The 23850-nt window shown below is 39.7% G+C and overlaps 1 protein-coding gene across 2 annotated transcripts in view; it reads right to left on the bottom strand.

The window, feature by feature from the left end:
• Positions 1–23850, bottom strand: part of Zdhhc13 (zDHHC palmitoyltransferase 13) — a 38938-nt gene that overhangs the window by 1192 nt on the left and 13896 nt on the right. For both annotated transcript variants that reach the window (XM_034493387.1, XM_076934850.1), the window contains exons 6-16: positions 23512–23576; positions 22580–22742; positions 22209–22334; positions 19047–19180; positions 16078–16178; positions 10954–11078; positions 10054–10116; positions 9293–9386; positions 7787–7870; positions 3792–3949; positions 1581–1678 (exon numbers count right to left, since the gene is read on the bottom strand). In XM_034493387.1, the coding sequence (XP_034349278.1) occupies positions 1581–1678; positions 3792–3949; positions 7787–7870; positions 9293–9386; positions 10054–10116; positions 10954–11078; positions 16078–16178; positions 19047–19180; positions 22209–22334; positions 22580–22742; positions 23512–23576 (1211 nt within the window). The remainder of the gene's footprint in view (positions 1–1580; positions 1679–3791; positions 3950–7786; positions 7871–9292; positions 9387–10053; positions 10117–10953; positions 11079–16077; positions 16179–19046; positions 19181–22208; positions 22335–22579; positions 22743–23511; positions 23577–23850) is intronic.

Genomic DNA, 23850 nt, shown 5'->3' with positions numbered 1-23850 from the left:
TCTCACCCTTATCTCTGGCTGATTCTCAAGATCTAGCTGTTACTCATAATCTTTCAGAACCTCCACTACTGTAACTGTCTTTGGCATCACTTTTTCTCCATCAAATTCCTGAAACAGTTCTACCTTACTCCAGCACAGGGAATGCTTAATTTTAATGCACACACCTATATCCTATCTTTTATGCTAAAGCCAATCTACACACACCAAACTGTGAATGCGTCCCTGAACCATCTGCTGTTAGAACGGCTCTACACGAGCATCATGCTGCTGTCTGTAAAGGACTAGCCTAACCAGAGAACGTCTTTCCAGGAAAAGGGCTGCAGGTGTGGAACTGACTGAGTGACAGTGGGGAGACATGCTAGCAATCACAGGGTCAAGCTCAAGAAATGTTACTGAGTAAAGCTAACAAGTGGGCAAAGAAGTAAGATCTTGATTTGGACAGGAATTTGGAGGTTAGCCTCAAAGTGACTCTAAGGTCTTCAGTTCCTTGGTCTCATGTTCTTATCCTTAGCAAATAAGGCTCAGCTCTCATGTGTGCTGCTCCATGGAGGCTTCTCTAGGCCTCAGACTGCCCTCCCTTCATTCTCTATCAGACCCTGCCTGATGTACATCTCTTCTACCTCCACCACAGGACTTTTGTACTTTAGGAATGTTAGGGATTAGAGGCATGCACGACCACCTGGCCTGCTTCTAGACTTCAATAAAGTAAATATTCATTCCTCTAGCTAAACCACCAAGACATAGACTTATAACTGCCAGTTTGAAGTGATCATCACCAGCTTTCCACTACTCTCCAGTCCTGGTCGTGGCCATCTCTTCTCTCCTCCATAAATCCATAAAAACACTGTAATCTCAAACCAGTCTCTGATTCCTTTGTCTAACAGCCAAACACTGAGAGAAGGCTTTGAAACAGACTGCTCATGATATAGGCAGTGAGTGCTCCAGTCTCTTGAGGGCTCTGGTTCACCTCTGCCACACGCCCAGCCTCCAAGACACTGATGTAGGTAGCAGGAAGATAAGCTTCAAAGCCTGGTCTTTCACATCACAAGATCAGAGTTCCTACAAAGCACTCTAATTTTCAAATTGGGAACAGGTTTTACAGAGCCAAAGTTCTAAGGAGACATATTCCAAATCTAAAAATGTAGTTTTTCCCTGACCCAGGTGGGCATGTTACAAAGAGAAATAAAAGAATTACTGGGGCTAGAAGGCCATGCTCAAGTTCTGGCAAAGCACATCACCTGATGCTTTCTACAGAGAACCCTGACCCTGGCTTGTCAGCCACATGCTTCATTATCTCATACTGACTCCTTGCCAGCAACACAGAACCTTGTGATCACTTGGTTCAACTGGAGAATCCCCATCTTGGCAAAACTTCAAAGTAACTTGTATTTGCACTGAGTCTAGTAGACTGAATTCCTGACACCATCGGGCATATGACCTTATCACTTAAAACCTAACCTTGAGGCTTCTAAGAAAGATGGGCTCAGCTCTATAAGACAGGCTAGAAAATAGAACTGGGTCAGGAAACCAGTAGCTGGGAATCTTCCAAAGACTTGATGACCAGATGCGAATTCACTTACTTGTATGGTGTTTTCCTGAGAGACAATGTCTGTTTCATGTGCCTGCTTTGCTTTAAGAGGCTGATTCTCTCATGGGAGGTTAGGCCCAGAAATGCAATCTGAAAAAGATGGAATTATAAGAATGATAACATGGAATTAAGAATTACAACATCATGGCTCTACTATTCTTAAAAGTGCATTATAGGATGGTGGCAACTGTTTAGTATTCTATAAAGACAACAGCCACAGACTTCTAGCAAAAGATCACATTGAGGACAAAGAGTCACACCCTTACCCTGTATTTCACCAAGTAAATATAACGGTTAGACTTACTGTCTAGATTTTATTAACACTCAAGAAAGCACTGCACATTGACTCGGAATTATAAAATACCGTTTCACTAATTCCAGTCATGTCTTATGGCCATATTTAGATTTCAACACAGGAACTCACATTTGTTGAACAAGTGAAAAAGGGCAAGGTAGTATCAGTGCAATTATCACAGTTTTGAGTTCTGAGCTTTTCCTTAAAAAGGCTAATACACCAAAGGGAAGCACATCCAAAGTTATAAATTTGAAGCATAAGGACTAAGGTGATTAAGAAATTCTGAAATCATTATAGACCACAGCAGTTCACAGGGTTAGCTAATCTAAACCTTGAAACATCCCAAGTATCAATTTCCAATCTGTATAATGGAGTTATCAGTCACCCTCATCATACTATGTTAAGGGTATGAGAGAAATATCTAAGATGCATGCTGAGGATCAGAGAGGCAAAGCAAGTAGACCAAGGCAAGCCAGAGACAGGCAGAGCTGGGACTGGCAAGTCAGTGTGAGGACACAGATTCTATCCCTAACCAGCAGCCTATTTGCTCAGTTTGGTATAATGAAGATAAAAGTATCTAAAATCACAATATTTAGAAAATCAAAGTTTTTAAAGAACTGAATTGTTTAGTTCCTTAAACAATTGTGCAATTCTTGTTTGTAAAAATTTTCTGAAACCTTCAGACCATTTTTCTTTCTCAGTACAGACAAATATATCAATCTTTCTTTAAATATGAATGCTATCTATCACCTGTTTGTTTTGGAGACAGGTTTTGCTATGCAGCCCAAACTGACCTTCAACTTCTCATTATCATGCTTTAACTTCTTGAGAGCTTGCGTTACAGGTGTTGTGACTCCGTGCACACCTTAGCTATTAAGGATGTCTGAACTCATACAGCTCCCTATCACTGAGCCTCTGGCCAGAAGCAAGACCTCTGAGAGAAGTTGTTTCCTCATCTATAAAATAGAGCTACTCCTCGGGCATGCTCCCTATCTCAAGTGTGCATGTGTAAATGTCTTGGGATGTATGCTTATAAATGTTAGTATTAACTATGTGAGCACTCCCTGATGACACTGACTCTGACTACCTGAGCAGCTGATGTCAAGATAAGGAGGATGCTCACGTCTGTCAGGGTTAATTAATCCCTTTCCTCAGCATTTGTCTGACTTCCTTCTCTTGCCCTCTCACATCTATCATTATTTCCCCCATATAAGTGGGATCTGCTCTGCTTTTGCTGAATAATATTCTAAACCCCGGTATTAAAAACTGGCTAAAAGTGATCACTTAGTCCCAAAGTAATGAGACACAGGACAGGGGGAGGAAGCTCTGCAGAAAACTGAGGCTGTTATTGCCCTCAATGTTTTCAATGTGTTCACTCTGTCCACTGGTTAGTGACCTGTCTTTCATCTTCCCCTCTCTTGCATCTACTTAAGCATTGTATAAGGTAACAGAATCAAAAGAATTGAAGGAAAATAACTGCTTCGAATTTGCATAATACTTTACAGTTTATACCATGTTTTCACACACTATATAGCTTAAACATAAGATGAAAAGAAGCCTGAATGGGACTGTTAGAAGAACCAAGTCTACACTTGCTGGGCAACTCTGAGCAACTCAATTCAGTTTTCTGTACCAAAAATTAAAAGGCCAGATTAGACCATTCCTGAGTAGGTACAGCCTCCACAATTTATTATTCTAGCCTTTAAGCTGCCTGTGAGAGCAGATAGACATTACTGTCCTCATCTTACAGACAAGGAAACTAATAATGAAGAGTGGGAGATGGCATGCTAGACTCACAGAGGGAGCCCTGGAGATGGAACTGGATGCTGGTCTTCAGATTTTAAAGTCAAGTCTTTCTACCCAACTATTAGTCACTGAAAATGTCATTCAGAAGCATATGAGAAATACCTGAAAGAGTTGATTTATTAATAAAAATGTTGACCATGAGAAATGGAAAGCTGCTAGCATGAAGATATACAAAACCCAGGGAGAACAGGCCACTATCTGATTGAGGTAGGTCCACAGTCCATCTTCCTTGAATGTCGTGGCACAATGATTTGACCAGTCTGTAAATCCACATGGGGAAAAAAAAAACATTATTAACAATGTCAAAAAACTAGTTATCCTCCAAGAAGATAAAGATTATATAGTTCTACTTAGGGAGCAACAACAGCGCTAATAGGTCCTAATTCAACTTTAGGGATGTGGAGAGTACCTCAGAATGGAAAGTATCCTTACCATACATGTGCTCCTGGTCTAAGACCTACGCATCAAAAGTAAAGCAAAACAACCAAAACAAAAGCAGAAATCCAACTCAGAAGTTTACTTTCTAAATGCCAGCTCAGCTACAGGCAACAAGAATAGGCCGCATGGTTGTGAGGCTTTGATGGCACCACAGCAGCTGTCACAGAAAAAGGATACAAATAAAAAGGGCCCAGAAAAACTTCACTTAGCATACTAACCGTAAAATACATTGGCCAGAAATTTTTAAGGGCTTGACAACTGCAGATGATGACATCGAAGTTATCTTCTTTACGGGAAGTTATGGATTAAACACAGGATTAAATATAAACACGGAATATTCAGAGGAACAGGGATTGCTACGGGCACAATACATAACACACAATCCAAATACCTTCAGGACACAACCTATGATAGAGAGCCAGGTTTGGTGTAGCTCTGCCATCAGCCTGGTTCATAGTCCTCTTACAAAGAAAGATCAGGATAAAGGGCCTCACAAGACAGATTGGTCTAGCACACGGATAAAGAGCAAGATTAAACACTAACTGCCCACTTTTTTCTCCAGGGAATCTACATGCCAATTAAAAAAGAGTGGCCATAATTCTGAACCCTGACCCATGAACTGAGAGCAGCTGCAAGAAGAAAACAGGTAAGGAGCAGCAGAAACTCCTTCAAGGAAACAGATCTTCAAAGTCATGCGGGTCCTGTGCACTGTGACAGTACATAAAGGGTAGATTACTTCTGAAATGAGAATCTGCAGATTTGTGCATTGAGGATTCTCTGACAATCTGTAAGCAGTTTCAGACATTCCCCTAAAGCAGCACAAGCATCTCCTGGGACAGAAAGAAGATGAGTCCAAGACTGTCCATTTTCATCTTGAATATCTATTTCTCTTTTCTGAATTCAAACCATCTTTATGAATGTATGCCTAAAGCACCCTAAGAGCCGAGTAACAATCAGGGCAACACATTAAAGCAAATGATACATGTTAGAACTTCTCATTAGGGCAGCAAAGGAAGAGGGATCCTATGCACCTGATGGGGAAAAAAAAAAAGAAAAAAGAAAAAAGAAAAAAGAAAAAAAAGAATATAATTTCCACAGCAGGTGGAAGAAAGAGTTGAATGGGGAGGAGAATAGCTAGCCTCTTTTAGCTTATGGATTTCTTCTGCTACCTCTTGCCTGGGATTTTTTTTTTTTTAAATAACAGCACCACCAACAGTGAAGCACTCACACTGACTTTAAACTTACTATCAAAGATATGGCTGCAAGTGGTCATCTACATTATGTTATGCAAGGTAACAATAACAATTTAATCCATGCTAATGTAGCCTTCCTTGGTAGTCAATGGCTAATGACAGGGAACTTGCTCCCCACCCCCAGCCCTTTACTAAAAAGAGACTTTTTTTCTCACATTATGGTTACCCCTCTCAATTCTCCCCCACTTCCCTTCCATCCAAATTCACCTCCTTTCATGACAGAGAGTACTTATTGTTCCACACCAGTCATTCTCATCTCTAGGTAGCTCTGGCACTTACACATCCCTTCCTGATAGGATCTAGTATCTTTTTCCCTGTAACCTGTAGGATGTTGACTTTCTGATTCACCTTTCTACTTTTAAAAAAGACCTCACAAAAGACAAAGTGGATAGAGGCTGTGCTGAGACAGAAACAGCTAACAGTGAGGAGGTTATAAAGCACAACTTTAGTGATAACATGAGTGGTAGACAAAGAAGGAGGGGTGGCAATGAGGCCATATTAAGAGAAACGGAGCACAAACTTGTGCTTACTATCTGGAGAAACAATAAATGACTTAATACCTTCATTGGTGACAAAGCATGCTCAGCTGGGCTACAGAAGTATAAGTCAATGTAACTCCTCACAAAATATTGTATGAAAACTGGTCAAAGCCAGAAAAAGAAATCAAAGAAGGGAAAAAAAATGTCTGTCATTTAAAAAAAAAAAAAAAAAAAAAAACAACGTGGGAAGATTGAATGTGATGGAAAATTGCTGCATCCTTATCAGCATGGTCTAGTGCTAGACCCTGACACCAAATAACAAGATTATTTTTAGTGAGGAGAGACAAGGGTGGTGCGACGTCTGGTTCCTTTTGGCTTGCCAAGTCCAAGAGACAAGCTGGTCCACGGGCCAACTTAAAAGGTTTCCAAGAACAGGCTTGTGGTCAAGCCTAAGAAGGCAGCTGTCAGGAAACTGTTAAGACCTTTAATATTTTTGCTAAAAGACATAATCTAAGATGGTTAAAAATGCTCAGGGCTGCTATGGAAGTGAATAAGGACTGAGCTCACTGTATTAGACCTGTCTGAGCCCGCCATGGTTATGTTTTTATAAAGCACTTTCTAGAAAACAAACACCCAACATATCAGGAGGAAAAGTGTCTGGCAGGGGCTGAAGCCTGCACTATGCTTATATCAGAGTACAAAGCAATGGAGTCCATACAGATACTAGCAACCTCCAAACAAGAAAACTCAAACAAAATAGAATCTGTAACTGAGGCTGCTTGTAGAAAGGGAAGTGGGAGTCAGGGAAGAGTGTAGAACTAGTGTCTTAGTGCTGGTGACTGGCTTGTTGCTTAAGGCTGTTGATGCCAAGCCCAATGATCCGAGTTTGGTCCCTGAAGCATATATGGTGGAAAGAGAGAACTGATTCGTGCAAGTTATCTCCCTCCTATCACCCCAGCCACCAACAAAAAGTAGATAGAAGACAACAAAAAACACCCCTCCCCCATAAACCCTACATTTCAACAGGAAGTAGAGATGCTGAAAAGAGACAGCATGAGAGGACAACAGTGCTGAGGTTTGGGAGGTGGAGGCAAAAAGAAAACACTGTGCTTCTTAGGATTTCAGTTCATAGCAATAAGCTAGGACACCAGGAGCCACAAACCAGAGGGGAAACCAGATGTGAAAAGATCAAGTCCATAACTAAGTATCCTCAGTCTTCAAAATACATAAACAAATAGTTACAGCCTAAAGTTCTAAACACTTGGATAAATAAATGCTAGCACTATAGGTTCTTCCCCTAGGACACCCACTTCAGGACATGAAGAGTGTAGTTACACAATTCTCAAGAGTTCACCAACATTCTTTAGGCTTCAATTTAAACCCTGTCCTTTACCAGTCATTCCAGAACAGCCCTGCATAATATCTAGGCACCTTTATTGAACACTACTGAAGGTTAATTTCTGTTCCTGGACTGCAGAACAAGTGAGCTAATATTTTCTTTCCAACTTTTCCACTGGCAGCTTTCCCCTGGTTTCTTGGTTTTAATTTGATTCTTCTCAAATGGCCTATACGCAGAGCTTTGCTCTTTAATTTACTGTGACCATTATCCTTCCCGTCCCCCACCCCCACCCCCAGCCTCTTCCTTTCCTCTCTTCTTTACTCACTAAAGTAAAGTGCTTTGCACTCTGGCAGCTGGTTTCTCTTCACAGGAGGGTAAGCCTATACTCGACATAATCAATTTCTATTTTGACCACTCAGATTTATCCAGGTATTCTTTCTAAGTGTTCATTTGTTCACTAGGAGGTATGGTTTACACACTGGCCAGAGTGTGACAGACAAGGGCTCACAAAAAACAAAACAAAACAAAACAAAACAAAACAAAAACTCGGTATGGGTGCATGAGTTTATAAGAAACATTCATACTTACAGACAAAAGATCCATATATGATCCAGTCACACACCATGGAAAGGGAGAGCAAGAAGAAGATGTAATGATGATGGTTGCCAAAACCTGAGTCAGAAAGAAAGAAAACATTTGATATTTTCTTTTCCTAGCGACTCCCTAGACAATACTCCTTTTCTACCAAAAAAATTTCTAAGTAAACAGAAATAAGGCTTGCTTTGCTTTTGAATACTACTAAATGAGACAGCTCTGATAAGAGTCAGATGTCCATGTTAACTAATATTCCCTACTAGCCTAGAAAATGACAGTTTGCATAGAGCAAAGTTAATTAGGCAAACCCAGCACTGGACTGGCTTACACTGTTAGTGGGACGTAGCAGGCGAAATCACATCTGGTTTCTTTACCATGGAATGCATTTAGGGACATCAAAGACTAACTTGAAAGGGAACAGAAACAGCAAATGTGAGGAGCAGCAAGTACACATCAACCTTGGTGGACACTAGAAACAGCAGAGGAGAAACCACAGCCTACAAAATGGCTGTAGAAGGAAGGGGTGATGGGTAACCAAACCTCTTCCTACAATATGTTAGATGCTTGGTGGTGAATGTGGCAGCATTTTGCTGCTAACAACATAAAGGATCGTTAGTTACTACCACACCAGTCTCCTTTTCTTCAGAAGCAGGAATATTCAGTACCACCAATACACACTGCAACAAATATCCCTTGTTTATGATTACTAGCTGTGTTACTGCGGCAAAGTCACTGGGTTTCTCTGATCCCACAGTCTCACTTGTAATAGCAAGAAGAGATAAGACCTCTCTCACTTCATAGGCCTATATAGGACTATGCAGATGGAAATACTGTTGACTATAATTTGATAAACACACAGTAGTTGAGCCCTTATGACGGTTTCCCTGCTGTCATTCAATTTAAATGGCAGAGTATCAATCATTTAATCTTTATGACAGAATGGGGCCCAGGAAGATTGGGACCCCATCCCCAGAAGAAAAGAGAACTGTATCACAGGAATCTGCCTGATCTGTAGCCTCAGGTTCCTCAGGGGGATAAAAGCAAGTCCTTAGTGAAAACAATTCACAGATCCTTTTAACTTTGGCTCATCTCCCATCTGAGCACTGAAGGAGGCAGGTGGAGAAGAAAGAAAGTTAAGTCACAACCTAAGGAAAGGGTGTGGCATTTGGTGTGGAGAACTAATATGACAAAGATGATCTCAATTACTTACACCCTTTGCTCTGCAATGCAGACAGCAATAACAATCTCACAGGTGTGTCCCAATGATCAAATCAGACATCACATCTGAAAATATTTTATAATCTCCAAAATACTACACAATTGACAATAACTGTCATTAACAATCTGTTAGTTACTTCCTAAGTCTTTACTGTAAAGACACTTGAAGAGCTACAAAATGGAGCTCTTGAATGGCTTTCCATTTTCTTTGTGCATCACATTCATAACTATACATATGCTTAACTTCACCACAGAGGTTAAGTAAAAAATTAAGTCTCTCACCTATGCAGCGTCCAGTCCAAAAGCAGTGCTGATCAAAGCGAGCCACACAAGAGTTGCACACGTGGCAGTGGAGTGATCTTAGAGGCTTCCTTATCTGAGGGCAATTAAGAGAAGCCTAAGCAAAAATGGTCTTTAGCAGCAACAGATCATAGCAAAACTTTAATTTGACATCATAGAAGACTGGCACAAATAATCCTAAATAGATGATCCAGTCACTCAGAAGCTGTGGAAGGCCTTACTAATATTTATTTCTGTATGTGACAGGAATGAGCCTTCACTAAGAGAGAACTGAATTCAGAGGTTGTTCATACTGCCTAAGGGAAACTCAGGCAGTGCCACACTCAGTATGAGCACTGGAATAAGAAAATGGAAATCACAGTTCCACTTCAGGTTTTTCTAATCATTTACTCCTTTCTAAGCCTCAACTCAACTGCAAAATAAGAGGTGTCAGTATGTAGTTTTGAGATGATAAGGTGCTTCTGACTGGCAGTGAATTCTAACATAGACTTCACGACAGGAAAGGCAAACATAAGGCTCTATGGATAAGTTACAGAGATTAGCCACAGAGAGCTTCATGAGTATAAATATTCTTTCATATGCTCATAGTGGAAAGCTGGTCTGACAGAAATACAAAATTAGAACCAGGTAAAAAGGAAAGTGCACGTGCATACCATGAGGATCAAATAAAAGCGTACTACATAACCAATGCTACTAAGAAATTGCCCTTACTATGGAAAACAAAGTATTAACAAGAGACTCACAAGACATGATGTGCAAAATGTTCTGAAGTCCAGAGAGCCGGTCTCTGCGAGGGTGACGATATTCTGAAAGACAAATGCCGATCTGAGGGTGCATTGCATTTAACTGAGCAGTGTTATCCATAGTCATGTGCCATTCGTGCAGCTTTTGTGCCACCTCCAGATTCAGAAGGAGGCAGAAGAGCAACGTGGATACTCCCAACCCAGTCATTCTCTTCTTTTCAAGGTGTTCTTTTAGGCAGTGGCCATGAAATCTGACTGCAAAAAATTAAACTTCCATACCCCTTGCCACCTTCTCATAAATGGCATGCACCTCCCAGTTACAGCTTGCTCAGACTAAGAAAGAAACACAGACACTCACAGACACACACGAATACCATTCATCAAAAAAGAAACTAAACTCATGGATAAGCATCCAAGCTGACAGCTATAAGCACAGGCCTGGGCCTTTCAGGACAGGTGTTAGGTGGTAGAAGACAAGGTTCTCCCTAACTTCTACACCCCAGGAACAGCTGCAAAGAGGCCATGCCTCTGGCAACTTCACACTTGAGGAAGAGAAGGGGGTATCTTCTCAGGTATTAGGGAGCAGAAATCTGCTAAGGTACAGTATTATCACTTGGACACTCAGGCAGGCATTCAAGACTAAAATTGTAATGAAGAGAGAGATCCAACAACAAAACTCAAGCCTAAAACAGTCTGATGAGGGATCACTTCTTACAGAAAATGGTGTTTCTAAAAAGTGTTGCATACAAATGAAAAAGTGTAACTGTGTAGAAATTTCATTTTGATGATCTAATCTGCCCACATTCATATTGTACCTATTAAGTGGCAGACAGTATAGATGTAGTTGTGCCAAAGGCCAGCATGGCTGCATCTCTCAGAAAAACATAAGAGAAGACTCACCACTTTCCTCTCTTCTTCTGAAGCCTTAGTGAAGCCTGGATCAGTTGCCCAAGTCTTGTAGAAAAAATAGAGAAAGGCCATGATGCTGAAAATAAAAGCAAAATAGAAAGGGCTGCCTGCTGCATGTTAAAGCCACGTTAAGGAACACAACCGACCTCTACTGAGAAAAGTATCATGTGTAAGTAAGCAAATGTTATCATTGTCCCCATGAACCTCTAAACTTTCCTATGTACACACACCACCCAAAATGTCCCTCTTCCATGTTCTAATCCTACAGAAATTTGCTCCTGGTTAGTCAATAACTAATGCTTCTTCACTATTGAAGCCCATTTTAAATACTAAGGAAAGCCAGCAACCATCCTGAAGACTAGAAACATCCAAGCCTTCCAAATATAACTTCTCAAGGTGTAACTATGGCTTTCCTCAGACCATCCAGAAAAATATCCTCTGATCTTTTTCACAAGACAATTCAAAAAAATGCACTTGGGTCTGAGATTTCAATGTACTTTACCTGTAAAGTAGATAAGTGCCTACATGAGTTTCTTACTAGAGGTTAGGAACCTGCCCTTGTATCTGTTCTGAATTAAAATTGCCCTCCTGATGGCCAGATGGCAATGAAAATGAATGAGAATCTGCAACTGGCAGGGCTGAGGAGGTAGGGGGCATCTCCAAGAAGAGACACAGAGACTTGGGATATGGGAGGAACCCAAGAATCAATGGAGGTGCCTTTAGCTGTGAGATTCACAGCATCGAGGATATGGAAACTGAAAAGGTCATTTGCTGTAGCCAGGCAGGAACACCAATAGAGTGATAGGGAAACCAACCCACCCACAAAACTTTCGACCCAAAATCTATCCTATCTACAAGAAATGCAGAAGATGGAGCAGAAACTGAGGGAATGGCCAACCAATAACCGACCCAACTTTAGATCCATCCAATAGGCAAGCACCAATCCCTGATACTATTAATGATACTCTGTTATGCTAGCAGAAAGGAGTTTAGCAAGGCTGTCCTCTGAGAGGCTCCACCCAGTAGTTGACTTAAGACAGATGCAGATACCCACAGTCAAACAGTGGATGGAGCTTGAGGACTCCTATGGAAGAAGAGGAGGAAGGATTATAGCCTCTAAATGATAGGAACTTCATAGGAAGATCAACCTGGACCTTTGGAGCTCTCAAGAGACTGAACCACCAACCAAAGAAAATACATGGGCTGGACCTAGGCCTCCCCCCATATATGTAGCAGATGTGCAGCTTGGTCTTCATGTTGGTCCCGAACAAGTGGGGTTTGGGGGTGGGGTTATCCCAAAAGCTATTGGAGTAGCATATGAGGCTGCCTTGTCTGGCCTCAGTGGGAGACGATGGGCTTAGCCTCACAAGACTTGATGTAGGGGGATATCCAGGCAGGGAGAAGGGGAGGAGAGACGGAGGGAGAGAATGTGGGAGGGGGTAACTGGGAGGGGGGCAGTGAGTGGGATATAAAGTGAATTAAGTAAAAAAAAAAAACTAATAAATAAAAAAGTCCTCCTTGCGAATGAGTATATATTATATACTATTTGGGAAAGGCTGTTGATATGAGTAAGTTAATGCTGAAAAGGACTATAAGGATTAAAACCTGTCCACTTTAAAATACTTTTAAAGTGGTACTTTTTAAAAATACAAAGTACCATTTTGCTCCAGAGAGGAAATGAGTGTGCAGTAATAAGTCAATGAGACAGTAGTAACCCTGACTTTGCCCAGTGTAAATGTTATTGGCCCGACACAGTGAGTACTGCCTTACAAGGTGTTATCAAGCTACCTTCTATTAACCTCAGAGGCCATAAAACAGACGCTCAATTCTTACTACTCAAAGTTGGAAACTGAACTTTGTGCTGAATGTCAACACCTGGAAGGCTAAGGCAGTAGGTTTTTGAGTTGAAGTTAACTTGGGGTAGTTGAACAACTTAGTAAATATCACCTCAAGGATTAAACAAAAAATAAAATGAAATTAAACAGAAAAAAGTGGAGAGGGAGAGAAATAAGGAAGAGAAAAAGGTTAAGCAAGGCAATAAACAGTACTGTTCCATGGCCTCTGGATCAGCCCCTGCCTCCAGGTCTACCCTGACTTCCCTGGAAGATGGACAACAAACTAAAAGCTGAAATAAACGGTTTCCTCCCCAAGTTGTTTTTGGTCACGATGTTTTTTCACAGCAATAGAAACCCTAAGACACTTAGTTTAGCACAATTAATCTATAAATGGGGCTGGTTCTAAGGAAGAGATAGAGGCGAGATAAGTTGTAAGAAACTGAACTTTAACAAAGCTTACTTTGAATGAAGTAAGAGGAACACACGTTCCAGTAACTTATACATTAGACTCTTAAAATTCATTTGGTTCAGTCACCACAGGGTTTTCCCGCTAACTGAACTTGGTGTCTCCACTAATTAAGACTACTCTTAGGAACATCACTAGATTTCCTTTCCCAAATAAAAGGCACTCCACCTCTCTCATCACATGAAAGGCAAACAGATGGCTTGCTTCCATGGTAACTACAAACACTTCCTACTGCCTCTTCCAAAGCCAGACTTTTAGGATGTTCTAACTGCCTTTAAGACTCACCTTTGTTCTTTCTCTTGTCTTTTCAGATTTGTAGAAAGACTTCATCCTTTCCTGAACCCAGGGATGCTCCCTCTATGGCACTTAGACTTTATAATACAGGTATCTGTAGATGTGTTGGCTTCCCTTGTCTGCTGGGAAGTAGGCTCTACTGCAAATGCTGGGCTAATGCCTGCTCTTCCAGAACATGACCAACTGGCTTCATTTGTTGGATTCTGTAGTCAACACTACTGCTCTCCTTTAGATCTGCCCTACATAAGTTTATTTATTCCTCCACCTATTTAATATTTATGTCTAAATGGCTCTAGAGTGACAGTGTCATTCCAAATGACCCTCTTCCAGCATCTGAACCTGGGACAGCAGCAATACTGTTCCCTACTAAGCAGTGTACCAGTCATGCTCCTTTGTGTTATCTACTGTTTTCTCCAAAAGAACAGAATTCTAGAGAGCAACATGCTTTGGGTACATACTGACCAGGTGAAAGGACAATGACAGAGTGTTGTCCTCTGCATGGATACGTAAGTTCTTGTACTACTACTAAACAGGTCAGCTTTCTTGAAAGCTCAGTCACTAGCCACACCAAACCTTCATTCAAAGCTCTCAATTCTCTCTTCCCTCTTTTCTTCCTTTTCTGCTGGTTACCACACCTAGGGGTTTGTGCTGGACCTGAACTCATTGTGTAGCCCAAGTTAGCCTCAAGCTTTCCATTCTCCTACCTCATCTCCTAAGTGCTGGAATCACAGGCATGTATCAGGACAGCAAACTCCTCTGATTATCTGCTATTTGACCTAAAAACTAAGTCATCTGTACAGCTGACTCTGAAATCATCCAGGGCTTTACACCGACCTATCTAGCACTTAGACTTAAGGATAGCCAGTGTCATAAAGGAAGCGCTCAGTGGCTCATCACTTCTTTCCAAGTCTTAATTGTAGCTTGAGTCATGATCCTTCTCATAAAATCCAAATATATCACTTACTGCACACATAAAAGAACCTAAAGAAAATAATCACTGAGTTGTCCCTAAAACATAAAGTGTTATTTATAAATGCCAGTTTAATAGTGATGACTGTGTCCAGTTCTTTATACACCATAGCATAATAATCCTTGCAGGTTCCCCAAGAGTTTGATATTGTCCCCAATTGACAAAAACACAGACTTGGTGAGGTTAAGTAACTTGCCCATAAGAGAACACAGGACACGGGACAGAAGCCCTGTGCTAATCCTAATTGGCAGCCTGAGAAAGACAAGTCTAAATATTTGGGCTATGTTACAGCAAAACAGCAGATAATTCACATGGCAGTACCAACAGCATGCAATACTAGACTTGAGTGAGTGTGCCACCTACTGGCTCACATGCCTTCAGACTAGCATGTTCAAACTGGTGCCTCCATGTTTGGCATTTGAGTTCCTCGTGACACTTTTAAGATTCTATCTAGCTATGAAAATCAATTCTCCTAATATAATACACCTTTACAAGTACCAGGTAGTTCCTAGTTTACAGTCAAGTGAGAATTTCTGCAAATGAGGTTAATAAACTATGATGGGATTTTTATGTCTTGTTTATTTTTGATTCTGCAAAATCAAAATAATCTGATGTATAAAATCTAGAATAACTGAAGTTGCTTATACTTTAAAAATTTATTAAAACCTGTAAATTTCAAAATTTATTAAAACCTGTATGTTTAGTGACATAAAAGTATCAATCACCCCATTTCAATACAATGTCCACTGTTCTAGCCTCTATGAATACTGGGTCACCTGTAAATGACCTGATAAAAACTGTGCTAGTCTTAAGTGGAGATAACAAAGCTAGTGTTAATTAAAAGCGTCACCAAATCCTAGTAATTACAGGACAAAGGTTAGAGGTATTTATTTATACCTCTATCCTTTAGATATCAATAGTGATATCTATTGCTACTTATGCTTTCATTTAGGTTAAAGGAAAATAACCCATATTAGAAATAAAACTTAGAAATAGTAAAAGAGTATTAAAGCAAAAATGTGGCAAAAGGGCTGTAGATGTCTGCACTCTGAAAACTCATATGCCATCCTAACTGTCCCCATGGGAAAGTTTCCCTTATGCATTTCCTCGATAAGCACCCTCTTCTTTTCAGAAATGCCATTATCAGAAAGAGACAAAGAACATAGAAAGTAAGGCAATAAGCTAAAAAGCACAATTCTTCCCCCCACACTTCTTCCTGTCATATAAGCAAAGCAGTGTTTCAATGGCTTCACAGCAAAGACAAAGAAGGAAGTCTGGAAAGAGATGAAGACTGGTCATGTGTATGCTGTTACAAATGGATATAATAATTCTGTTTTGTTTTGGTTTTTGGAGCTAGGGTTTTTCAATGTAACTAGCCCTGGCTATCCTGGACTCACTTTATAGGCCAGGCTGGCTTAGAACCCATAGAGATCTCCCTGCCTCTGCCTCCTGAGTGCTGGGATTAAAGGCATGTGCCACCATGCCCAGCTGGCATTAGTAGTTTTTGAAAGTATAATAAGATATGCATTTCATCTAAGCTTAAAGGATATCAGGAAAGAATAAGATGAACCAAGTCATAAATATCCAAAAAATGGAACTTAGCAGAAAGACTGTTGGTAAGTACACAAGGTTCTTATAGCCAACCAAAAACCTGGAAAGAAAAGGAGAAAGCATATTAGTGAAGTAAAGCATAGGTATGATTCATGTTAATTCAGTTCTAATTCCCCAATAACAATGACAGTTACACCAGCAGCAACTTTCTTCCCTGTCAGTTTATTCTTGCACATGAGAAAACTGTACAATAACCTTCCAAAAGTACACATTCCAGTTCCTCTAAGCTACTCATAACTATTTCATTCATAGAAAAAAAAATACATTTTCAATGAATAGTTTGTATTTCCATTGTGATATATCATATTTTTAAAATATAATTTTTAAATATACCAAAATATAAAACTGTAAATACTTGGAAATTCACCTTCACTTGTAAGCAAGCTTTTATCAAGAGGGTAGCTTTATGTTTATGAAATAGCAGGTGTACAGAACCTTAGCACTCTGACTCTGAGCTGGCTTCAGAAGCAGTCACACATGAAAATACACAACAGCTAAAAGGACAGTAGTCCCCACAACACTAACAAACTCACGCCTACAGCAGGCAGCCTGATGAGCTGTGTAACTTGTTCAAAAGGTCAGTACTACTTTCAAAAGTAAAAGATAGAAATGTCTTCTATATCAAACTCAATATAGTCACCTTATAAACAAATATAATTCACCCAGATACATCTTAAAATTTCCATCAGAAATAGCTAGTATTGGATTTTAAAAAAAGAGAGTAGAGAGGAAGCCAGGGCTGGCAACTGGTGCCTAGAACAGGAACCTTTAAAAGGTTTAGTTCAAAGGAAAAAAAATGCCATGAGGACCATAGCCATAATTAAGATAAAAGTATATCTAAGAAGAACCAAGGACCTCAACCTGGCACCAGGTACATGCTACAATAGGAAAGAATGGAGTCTGTTTGCTGCAACCTCCATGTCTGAACTAAGATTTTTTACAGGGAAAAAGACTGCGTTTGGTCTAATTAAATGGTTCAATGAAATCTCAAATCTACAAGAGCTTGTTATTTGTGATAGGCATCACATAGCCACCTGGATCAAGAAGCAGCCACCCCTGTAACTGAGTAACAACAGAATCTTGCAGCTGCTCACCTCCATAAAACTGAAACTCTAGAGAAATACAAGAAAAATAAGGCAGTGGACCAACCTGCCACATGCACTGGACTCATATTTGAAAGGTATTCACATGCCAATCATAGCAATTAAAAACCTCATGCAGTTATCAAACCAAAGTTATTCCTATAGTCATTCTTTAATAATTTGGATTTAAATAAAAACATAATAGCTAAATAAATGGTTCTGTTATGAGTGAGTATAAATTACTAGCTAGCCCTTAGTGTGTCTTAAAAACCCAGAAAAAACTAATGACAGATTCTTGTTACTTAGCTTAAAATATATTTAAATATCCATGGGAAATTAGAAATTTTAAGTAATTTCTTAATCAATTGTAGGTACTTTGCTACGTTTTAGAAATGTAGACTTTTATTCCACATTTAAATTCTATTTGTCTGCACCTAACTCTCTTGGTCTTTGGGTGACTAAGTAAAGACTTCTCTATTATTGCCTTTTTTTAAATGACAAAAAGCAGTACATGCTTATTCCAGAAAGTGCTGGTAGCAGGACAACTCTGGGATACACTCATAGTAGCAGACCATAGTAGGCACTTCCTTCCAGATCTTCCCTAAGGATCCTTTTGTTACATTGTGTCTCAGTGAATGAAAAATGTTCAGAAGCAGAGACAAGGCCTACTTTAATGGGCTTTGTAGACTAGGAAGCTGCTATGAAGAGAGTACAATGGATGATGCAGCAGACTTGAACCCTGGCCTGGGTGGGTTCTCCAGTTACAAAATGATCCAGCATCAAACACTTGAGGCCAGGGCACCAGCAAGGCTCAGGTCGAAACAATGTGGTGTTCCGGAAGCAGAAAGAAGGTGGAGTACAATGTAGGCATGGAGAAGGGAGATGAGGCACCAGGGAGGGAACCTGGTTTTTATTCTGAGCATAACACCAAGCCTTAAGGAGACTTTAACAAGAATATAGTGCAGAAATGGATCTGCCTGAGTACTATGTGGGTACACTATAGGGGTGAAGCCAGGAGACCAGCTAGGCTTGGCAGGATAAATGTTGGGAGTGAAGGCAAGGGGAGAACCAAGGATGTGAGAGACTTAAGGATGACACCCACACTCATGTGAGGAACTGACACCCTGTTAATAAGGCAGGAAAGAGACTGTGATGTGACAGGATTAATTACAAGTACAGATTCTGTACCAGATAACCATTTATATGCATTAGCCATGAACTGGGCATTACTACAATTATCCTCACTTATAGATGAAGAAACTGAGGCACAGAGAGAAAAAGCAGCTTGTCTGAGATCAGACTGGTATGTGTTAAGGCTAAACCTGGATCCAGGCCATATGATTCATCAGTATAAGCATGCATATTTCTCTGTGTGTTAGCTTTAAAGAGAACTACAATGTATTTACTGTTTCATTACCTCCCCTCATTATAAACAGGCTGCTTTACCTAAAAACAGTCAAGTAGAAAAAAATAACTCGTGTAAAATGAATTTAAAGATAAATGAGAAAAAAATGAGTAAATGCTTCAAGACATAAAATGGTTACAGAACTCTCTCCATTGCTGATAAACTAAATGATAAAATGTGTGGCCCACATTATTTACTTCCCACCAATGGTCAGCTCAACCACACTACTGGGCTGAACAATTTGCTTTCAGCCCAAAGCTATGCCACCAAACCCTTTCTTCCTACCATCCTGAGGATGCTGTCACATGGTTCAGTAATATTTATGCTTAACATCAATTTGCAGTTCCAGCTGATAGAGAACAGAAGTAAGTAGTTACATTGGAAATGCAATAACTAGCCTTGCAAATACTAATATACACACCTTGGAAACAAAGATGTCAGGAAAAACAATGCTACTAGAAGACATCCCTTTAAAAGCCAAGAATCTGAATTGAAGTTCAGGATGTATCCAACGGTCCACAGGGTGATCATAGAGAGTATTAGCAGCAGGAAGAGCTATGGAGAAATCAGAGTTTTAGAACTTTATGAGGGCACTCATAACAATAATTAGTTCAGTACAAGAACTACTTCGTAAGTACAGTACAACTTAATGAAACTAACACATTTTCTTCAAATTGCTGTCAAATTTAAAAAATGATTGATTTATACAATAGAGACAATCTTACAAATTTTGCTTAATGACATTTTTCAGCTTTTTTCCCATAAAAATGACATTTTTAAAAGGAAGGTGATAATAAAAATTAAAAATACTTGCTTTTAGTTAGTATTCTACATCACCAAGAATAAAGCAACGAAATGGACTACCAAATCAATACAATCCAGACTAAACTGAAGGGCTATAGTAACTGCACCTTGCTAAGAATGCCAGAGAAATAGTCCTGAAAGAGCTGAGCGTGGTTTGGAGCATGTGGGACTGTGAATGGCTGTGGGCACTCAGGGCAGATGCAGGAGGCAGTCTGCACAATGGGCCTAGCTTTTTGCAAGTCTTTAGAGTAATCTGCACATAGGTGGAAAAGCAGTAAAAGAGGAACTTCCTCAAGACAATGAAAGCAGAAAGGAGCAGAAGCTCAGCCAAGACAAACAGTCAAGGTTAAGAACAAAGCTGATTCCCAAATGTAACTAAGACAGACTGATTGGAAAACCAGGCTGAAAACCTGGGGAAAGCTTCAGCAAAGCAAAAACAAGGGAGGGGAGCTTGGGACTGGGGTGGGGGGGGTCAAAGATTAAAATATTTTTTAGGACGCTAATGCTTCAGCTTACTTTGACAATGTTAAAGGAATGAAACCTGGAGCCAACAGGCCATGGGTAGTGGTACTGGGCTCCACATGCAAGCATTTCAGTGCTGGGTTTTTGAAATAGCAAAGAGGAAAATGCATTTTGCCGTATTTTCTTCTACTTTTACTCATGCATCTGGAAGGAGATAATTTCAAATGGCATCAAGTCTTCAAAATGTTTCCAGTTCTAACTTAACTGATATAAAAATAAATTTAGAACTATATAATATAACCACAAAATTATTTCAGAACAGAGAGAAATAAATGTGAACATCACAACTGTAAATCTTGGACATAACAGTCTTCTATATGAACCACACTATTTATTTACTGGGGGCACACTTTGTGTGATGCTGTTCTACACACAATAAACTGAAAGGCTTTCTTTCATGAAGCTGAAATTCCAGCTGTGAAGACAAACAGAAATATTAAAAGTACATAAAAACTGGAACATGTGGAGCCTAGCAGGTGTGCTAGCTAGTTCTAGGTCAACCTGACACAGCTAGGTGATTTGGGAAGAGGAAACCTAAACTGAGAAAATGTCCTCACTAGATTGGCAGATGGGGCATTGTTAGGATGGATGATTGATGTAGGAGGGCCCAGACCACCGTGGGAAGTACCAAACCTGGGCAGGTGGTCCTATATGTCACAGGAAAGCAAGCTGAGCAAGTGAGGGGGAACAAGGGAAAAAGCAGCACTCCCATACAGCCTCTGTATCAGTTCCTACCTCCACTTTCCTACTCCGATTTCCTGCCAGACTTTTTCTGAGGAAGGACTGTGAAGAAGGACTGAGGAAGGACTGTGAAGTTAAGAGAATAAACTTCCCCCACCTAAGCTGCTTTTGGTTATGGTGTTTTACTACAGCAATAGAAACCCTAACTAAGACAGCAGGCAGCTGTCAGGATTTAGGTTTTACTCTAGACAAATGGGAAGATATCTGGGAATTTGAAGTAAATATGACTTAGATTTTCAAGGACTCATCTGCTGTACTAACATGGCATTGGGGACGTGGGGGGTCAAATTCTATCTATAAATGAAAGGCAGGACCAACCAGAACCACACCAATGTGAATAAGGGGTAGACAGAGCAGCCATTTGGAGTGCTCCTACTGAGATGTGAAGATGAGTGAAGGTGGGAAGGAAGAGAACAGGAATTCTGGTTCTAGTGTGCTACCTGCAGATGCCTATGGGATACTTTCTGATGTGCTATACTGCAATGTCTATTGGACACCGATTGGATGAGCTGAATAGGCATTGAGTTAAGCAATCTAGATGGTCTATGCTGAAGAGAGAAATCTGGGGGATGTCAAGATGCAGATGCCTCTTAGGGGACTAATAGGTAGAAAAGAAGAATAGGTAGAAAGACAGAATCTTGGCATACTGAATTCAAAGAAGTTGGAGAGTCCTCTCCCTACTTTACCCCAACTGACAATTAAGCACAGCACTCATAGTTACTTTCTATGTAAAATCTTCAATCTGCTAATCAGAAAGTATAACTATTAATATTTCTTGAAAAGACAGTATTTGAGAACAAAAGTATTCATCAACCAAATATCCATTTTATCACTGTGAATTATATTCATACAACTATGGCTTAGTTTTCTTAGCCATTTATGAGAAAAAGCTAAAAGTTCCTAAACTTTTCCTTTTTTTTTTTTCCTTTTCAACTGTTTAGCCTACTTTAAGTTTGGAACACTATAGAGAGGAATTGTTAAGTTTAAAAAATGTGATTTTTCAATAGGAAAATAAATCTACATCAAGACTAATGGGGCTGGACTAATGTGGCATTTGTGACGTGATGAGGTCAGGTTCTAGAGACATACTGACAGTAGGACCAGCCACAAGGACACTAGCATGAATAAAGGATATGACACGCACCATGAAGACAGGAAGGAAGGAAGAACTACCTAAGGAGATGAGGAGGCTCAGTCACAGGCAGGTAGGACAGAAACTTCACAGTGCAAACATATACTGGACACTGAACTGTGCTCAAGTAGGTGCAATCAAACCCAGTTTGCATTTCAATTCATTCCTTAAGTTAATTAGCAAATATCAACTAGTAACATATAGTTTGGTGCCATCTACCTGAGAATTAACATTGAACAACCAGTGAAATGCCCTATTTCTTACTTTGGGCTATGCAATGCATATGAAAAATGCTAATAGCAGATCCACTGCAGCACAAAGTTGAACCTCTAGTCTTCTCTACTGCCCTAAAGACAAAGGCTAAAAACTCATATCACACAATACCTCGCATTTGTGCAGCCATCGCCAAAGCCGAAACTTTTTGTTGGCTCTCATCTTGGCCTCTGTTCTTAGCATGTGAATAATGAGCTGGTTTTTACTTTGTAGAGCCATATCAAGAGGTGTTTCTCCCTAAAAAAAAAAAAAATAAATAAAAAATTATAATAAATTATATTTATATTTTTAAATATATTACAGGTATTAAAACACCTTTTCACCAGAATCATAGACTCGACACGTTTATTTTAAGAGTAGTTATTATTGTTAATATTTATCTTGTGGTACCTAAACCCCAAATGAATAGCCAATTACGAGTACATTAAATACCCATCTTTTAATTGAAGATATAATGAACTAAAGAGAATACCAGGCCATACCTTAGCATTTCGGATGTCCAGGCTAGAACCAGCTTCCAAAAGCTTATCAACTGCACTGACATTTCCTGCTGAAACTGCCCAGTGAAGTGGAGTGTTCTGATGTGTTTTATCAACAACACTGAGAGAGGGATTAAACTTTAAAAGAAATCCAGTCGGTTCTGGCCTGTCTCAAAATAGTAACAATACCACAAAGCATTAGTAAGGATGAAGATACAAGAAGAAATTGCAAAGAGAGAATTTTTAAGATTAGTGTATCATTGACCAGCAAGCACTCTGAAGAACTAAGGGATCTAGTCTAGTTATTAACAGGAAAGATCAAAGAAAAAAGAAAGATAGCCCTTAAATGGCAGCTTACTGTATCCATGACACAATTTAGACAGTAATACAAGGGATAAGAAAAAATTTCTTCATGTTGCTGTTTTATTTAGTGATTAATATTTTTAAAAAACTGTCAATTTAACCTTGGCTGATACTAAGTGCTGTAAAATTAAACAGTAAACATGTGTTTCAGTTGAGCAGATATGCCTCTGACCGTACCCTGTAACAGACTCTCGTTATGTACCAGCTCTATCAGTGTTTCCACAGCAGTCAGAAATAGCAAAGAACCTCAAATTCACTGCTGTTAGAAAAGTGGGTTTATCATAGAGATCTGTGATTAGGAGAACATTTAAATTTGTCATGTCTTCAGGTCCAAAGGAAGAATCAGTCAATTAATTAAGGGGTATATGCTAAGGAATATGATCTCAGTTAACTTTCAAACTTTTCCATCAAAGCTACCAAGAGAAAATATACTCGATGGTCTATTCTAAGTATAGCTCCTCATGCCCACGTGGAAAATCTTCAGCATCTTACGGGCCAAAAATACTTGAGAATATATTTACAGAGGTTCATAGGAACCAAGAAGCAGACTGAGAGGATCCAGTAACACTCACCCAATTACTTTGTAAGCCGACAGCATGAGAGGAGTCTGTCCGTTGACATCTGTCATATTCACACTCTAGTCAAAAAGGAATCAATTAGCAAAACTGTGAACACAGTATAAAAAGTTGCATTTCTTAGTAGATAAATACTTCTTTGGCACCTTTATTTCTGTCACTGCTCTAAAAATGGTGCTAACATTACTTAAATTAAAAAAAAAGTGCTTTGCTTTTACAGGGTAAAAATCCATAGATTGTTACAAAATATTTGGAGAATATGAATATATAATATAAAGTGTTGTATGATGCAAAAGGAAAATGAAGGATAGATGACAATCACCACTGAAAATGACA

The sequence above is a fragment of the Arvicanthis niloticus genome, chromosome 1 (assembly GCF_011762505.2).
Source record: "Arvicanthis niloticus isolate mArvNil1 chromosome 1, mArvNil1.pat.X, whole genome shotgun sequence".
Lineage (NCBI taxonomy): Eukaryota > Metazoa > Chordata > Mammalia > Rodentia > Muridae > Arvicanthis > Arvicanthis niloticus.
The sequence above is the reverse complement of the archived record's forward strand: the minus strand, read 5'-3'. Positions and strand labels throughout refer to the sequence as shown.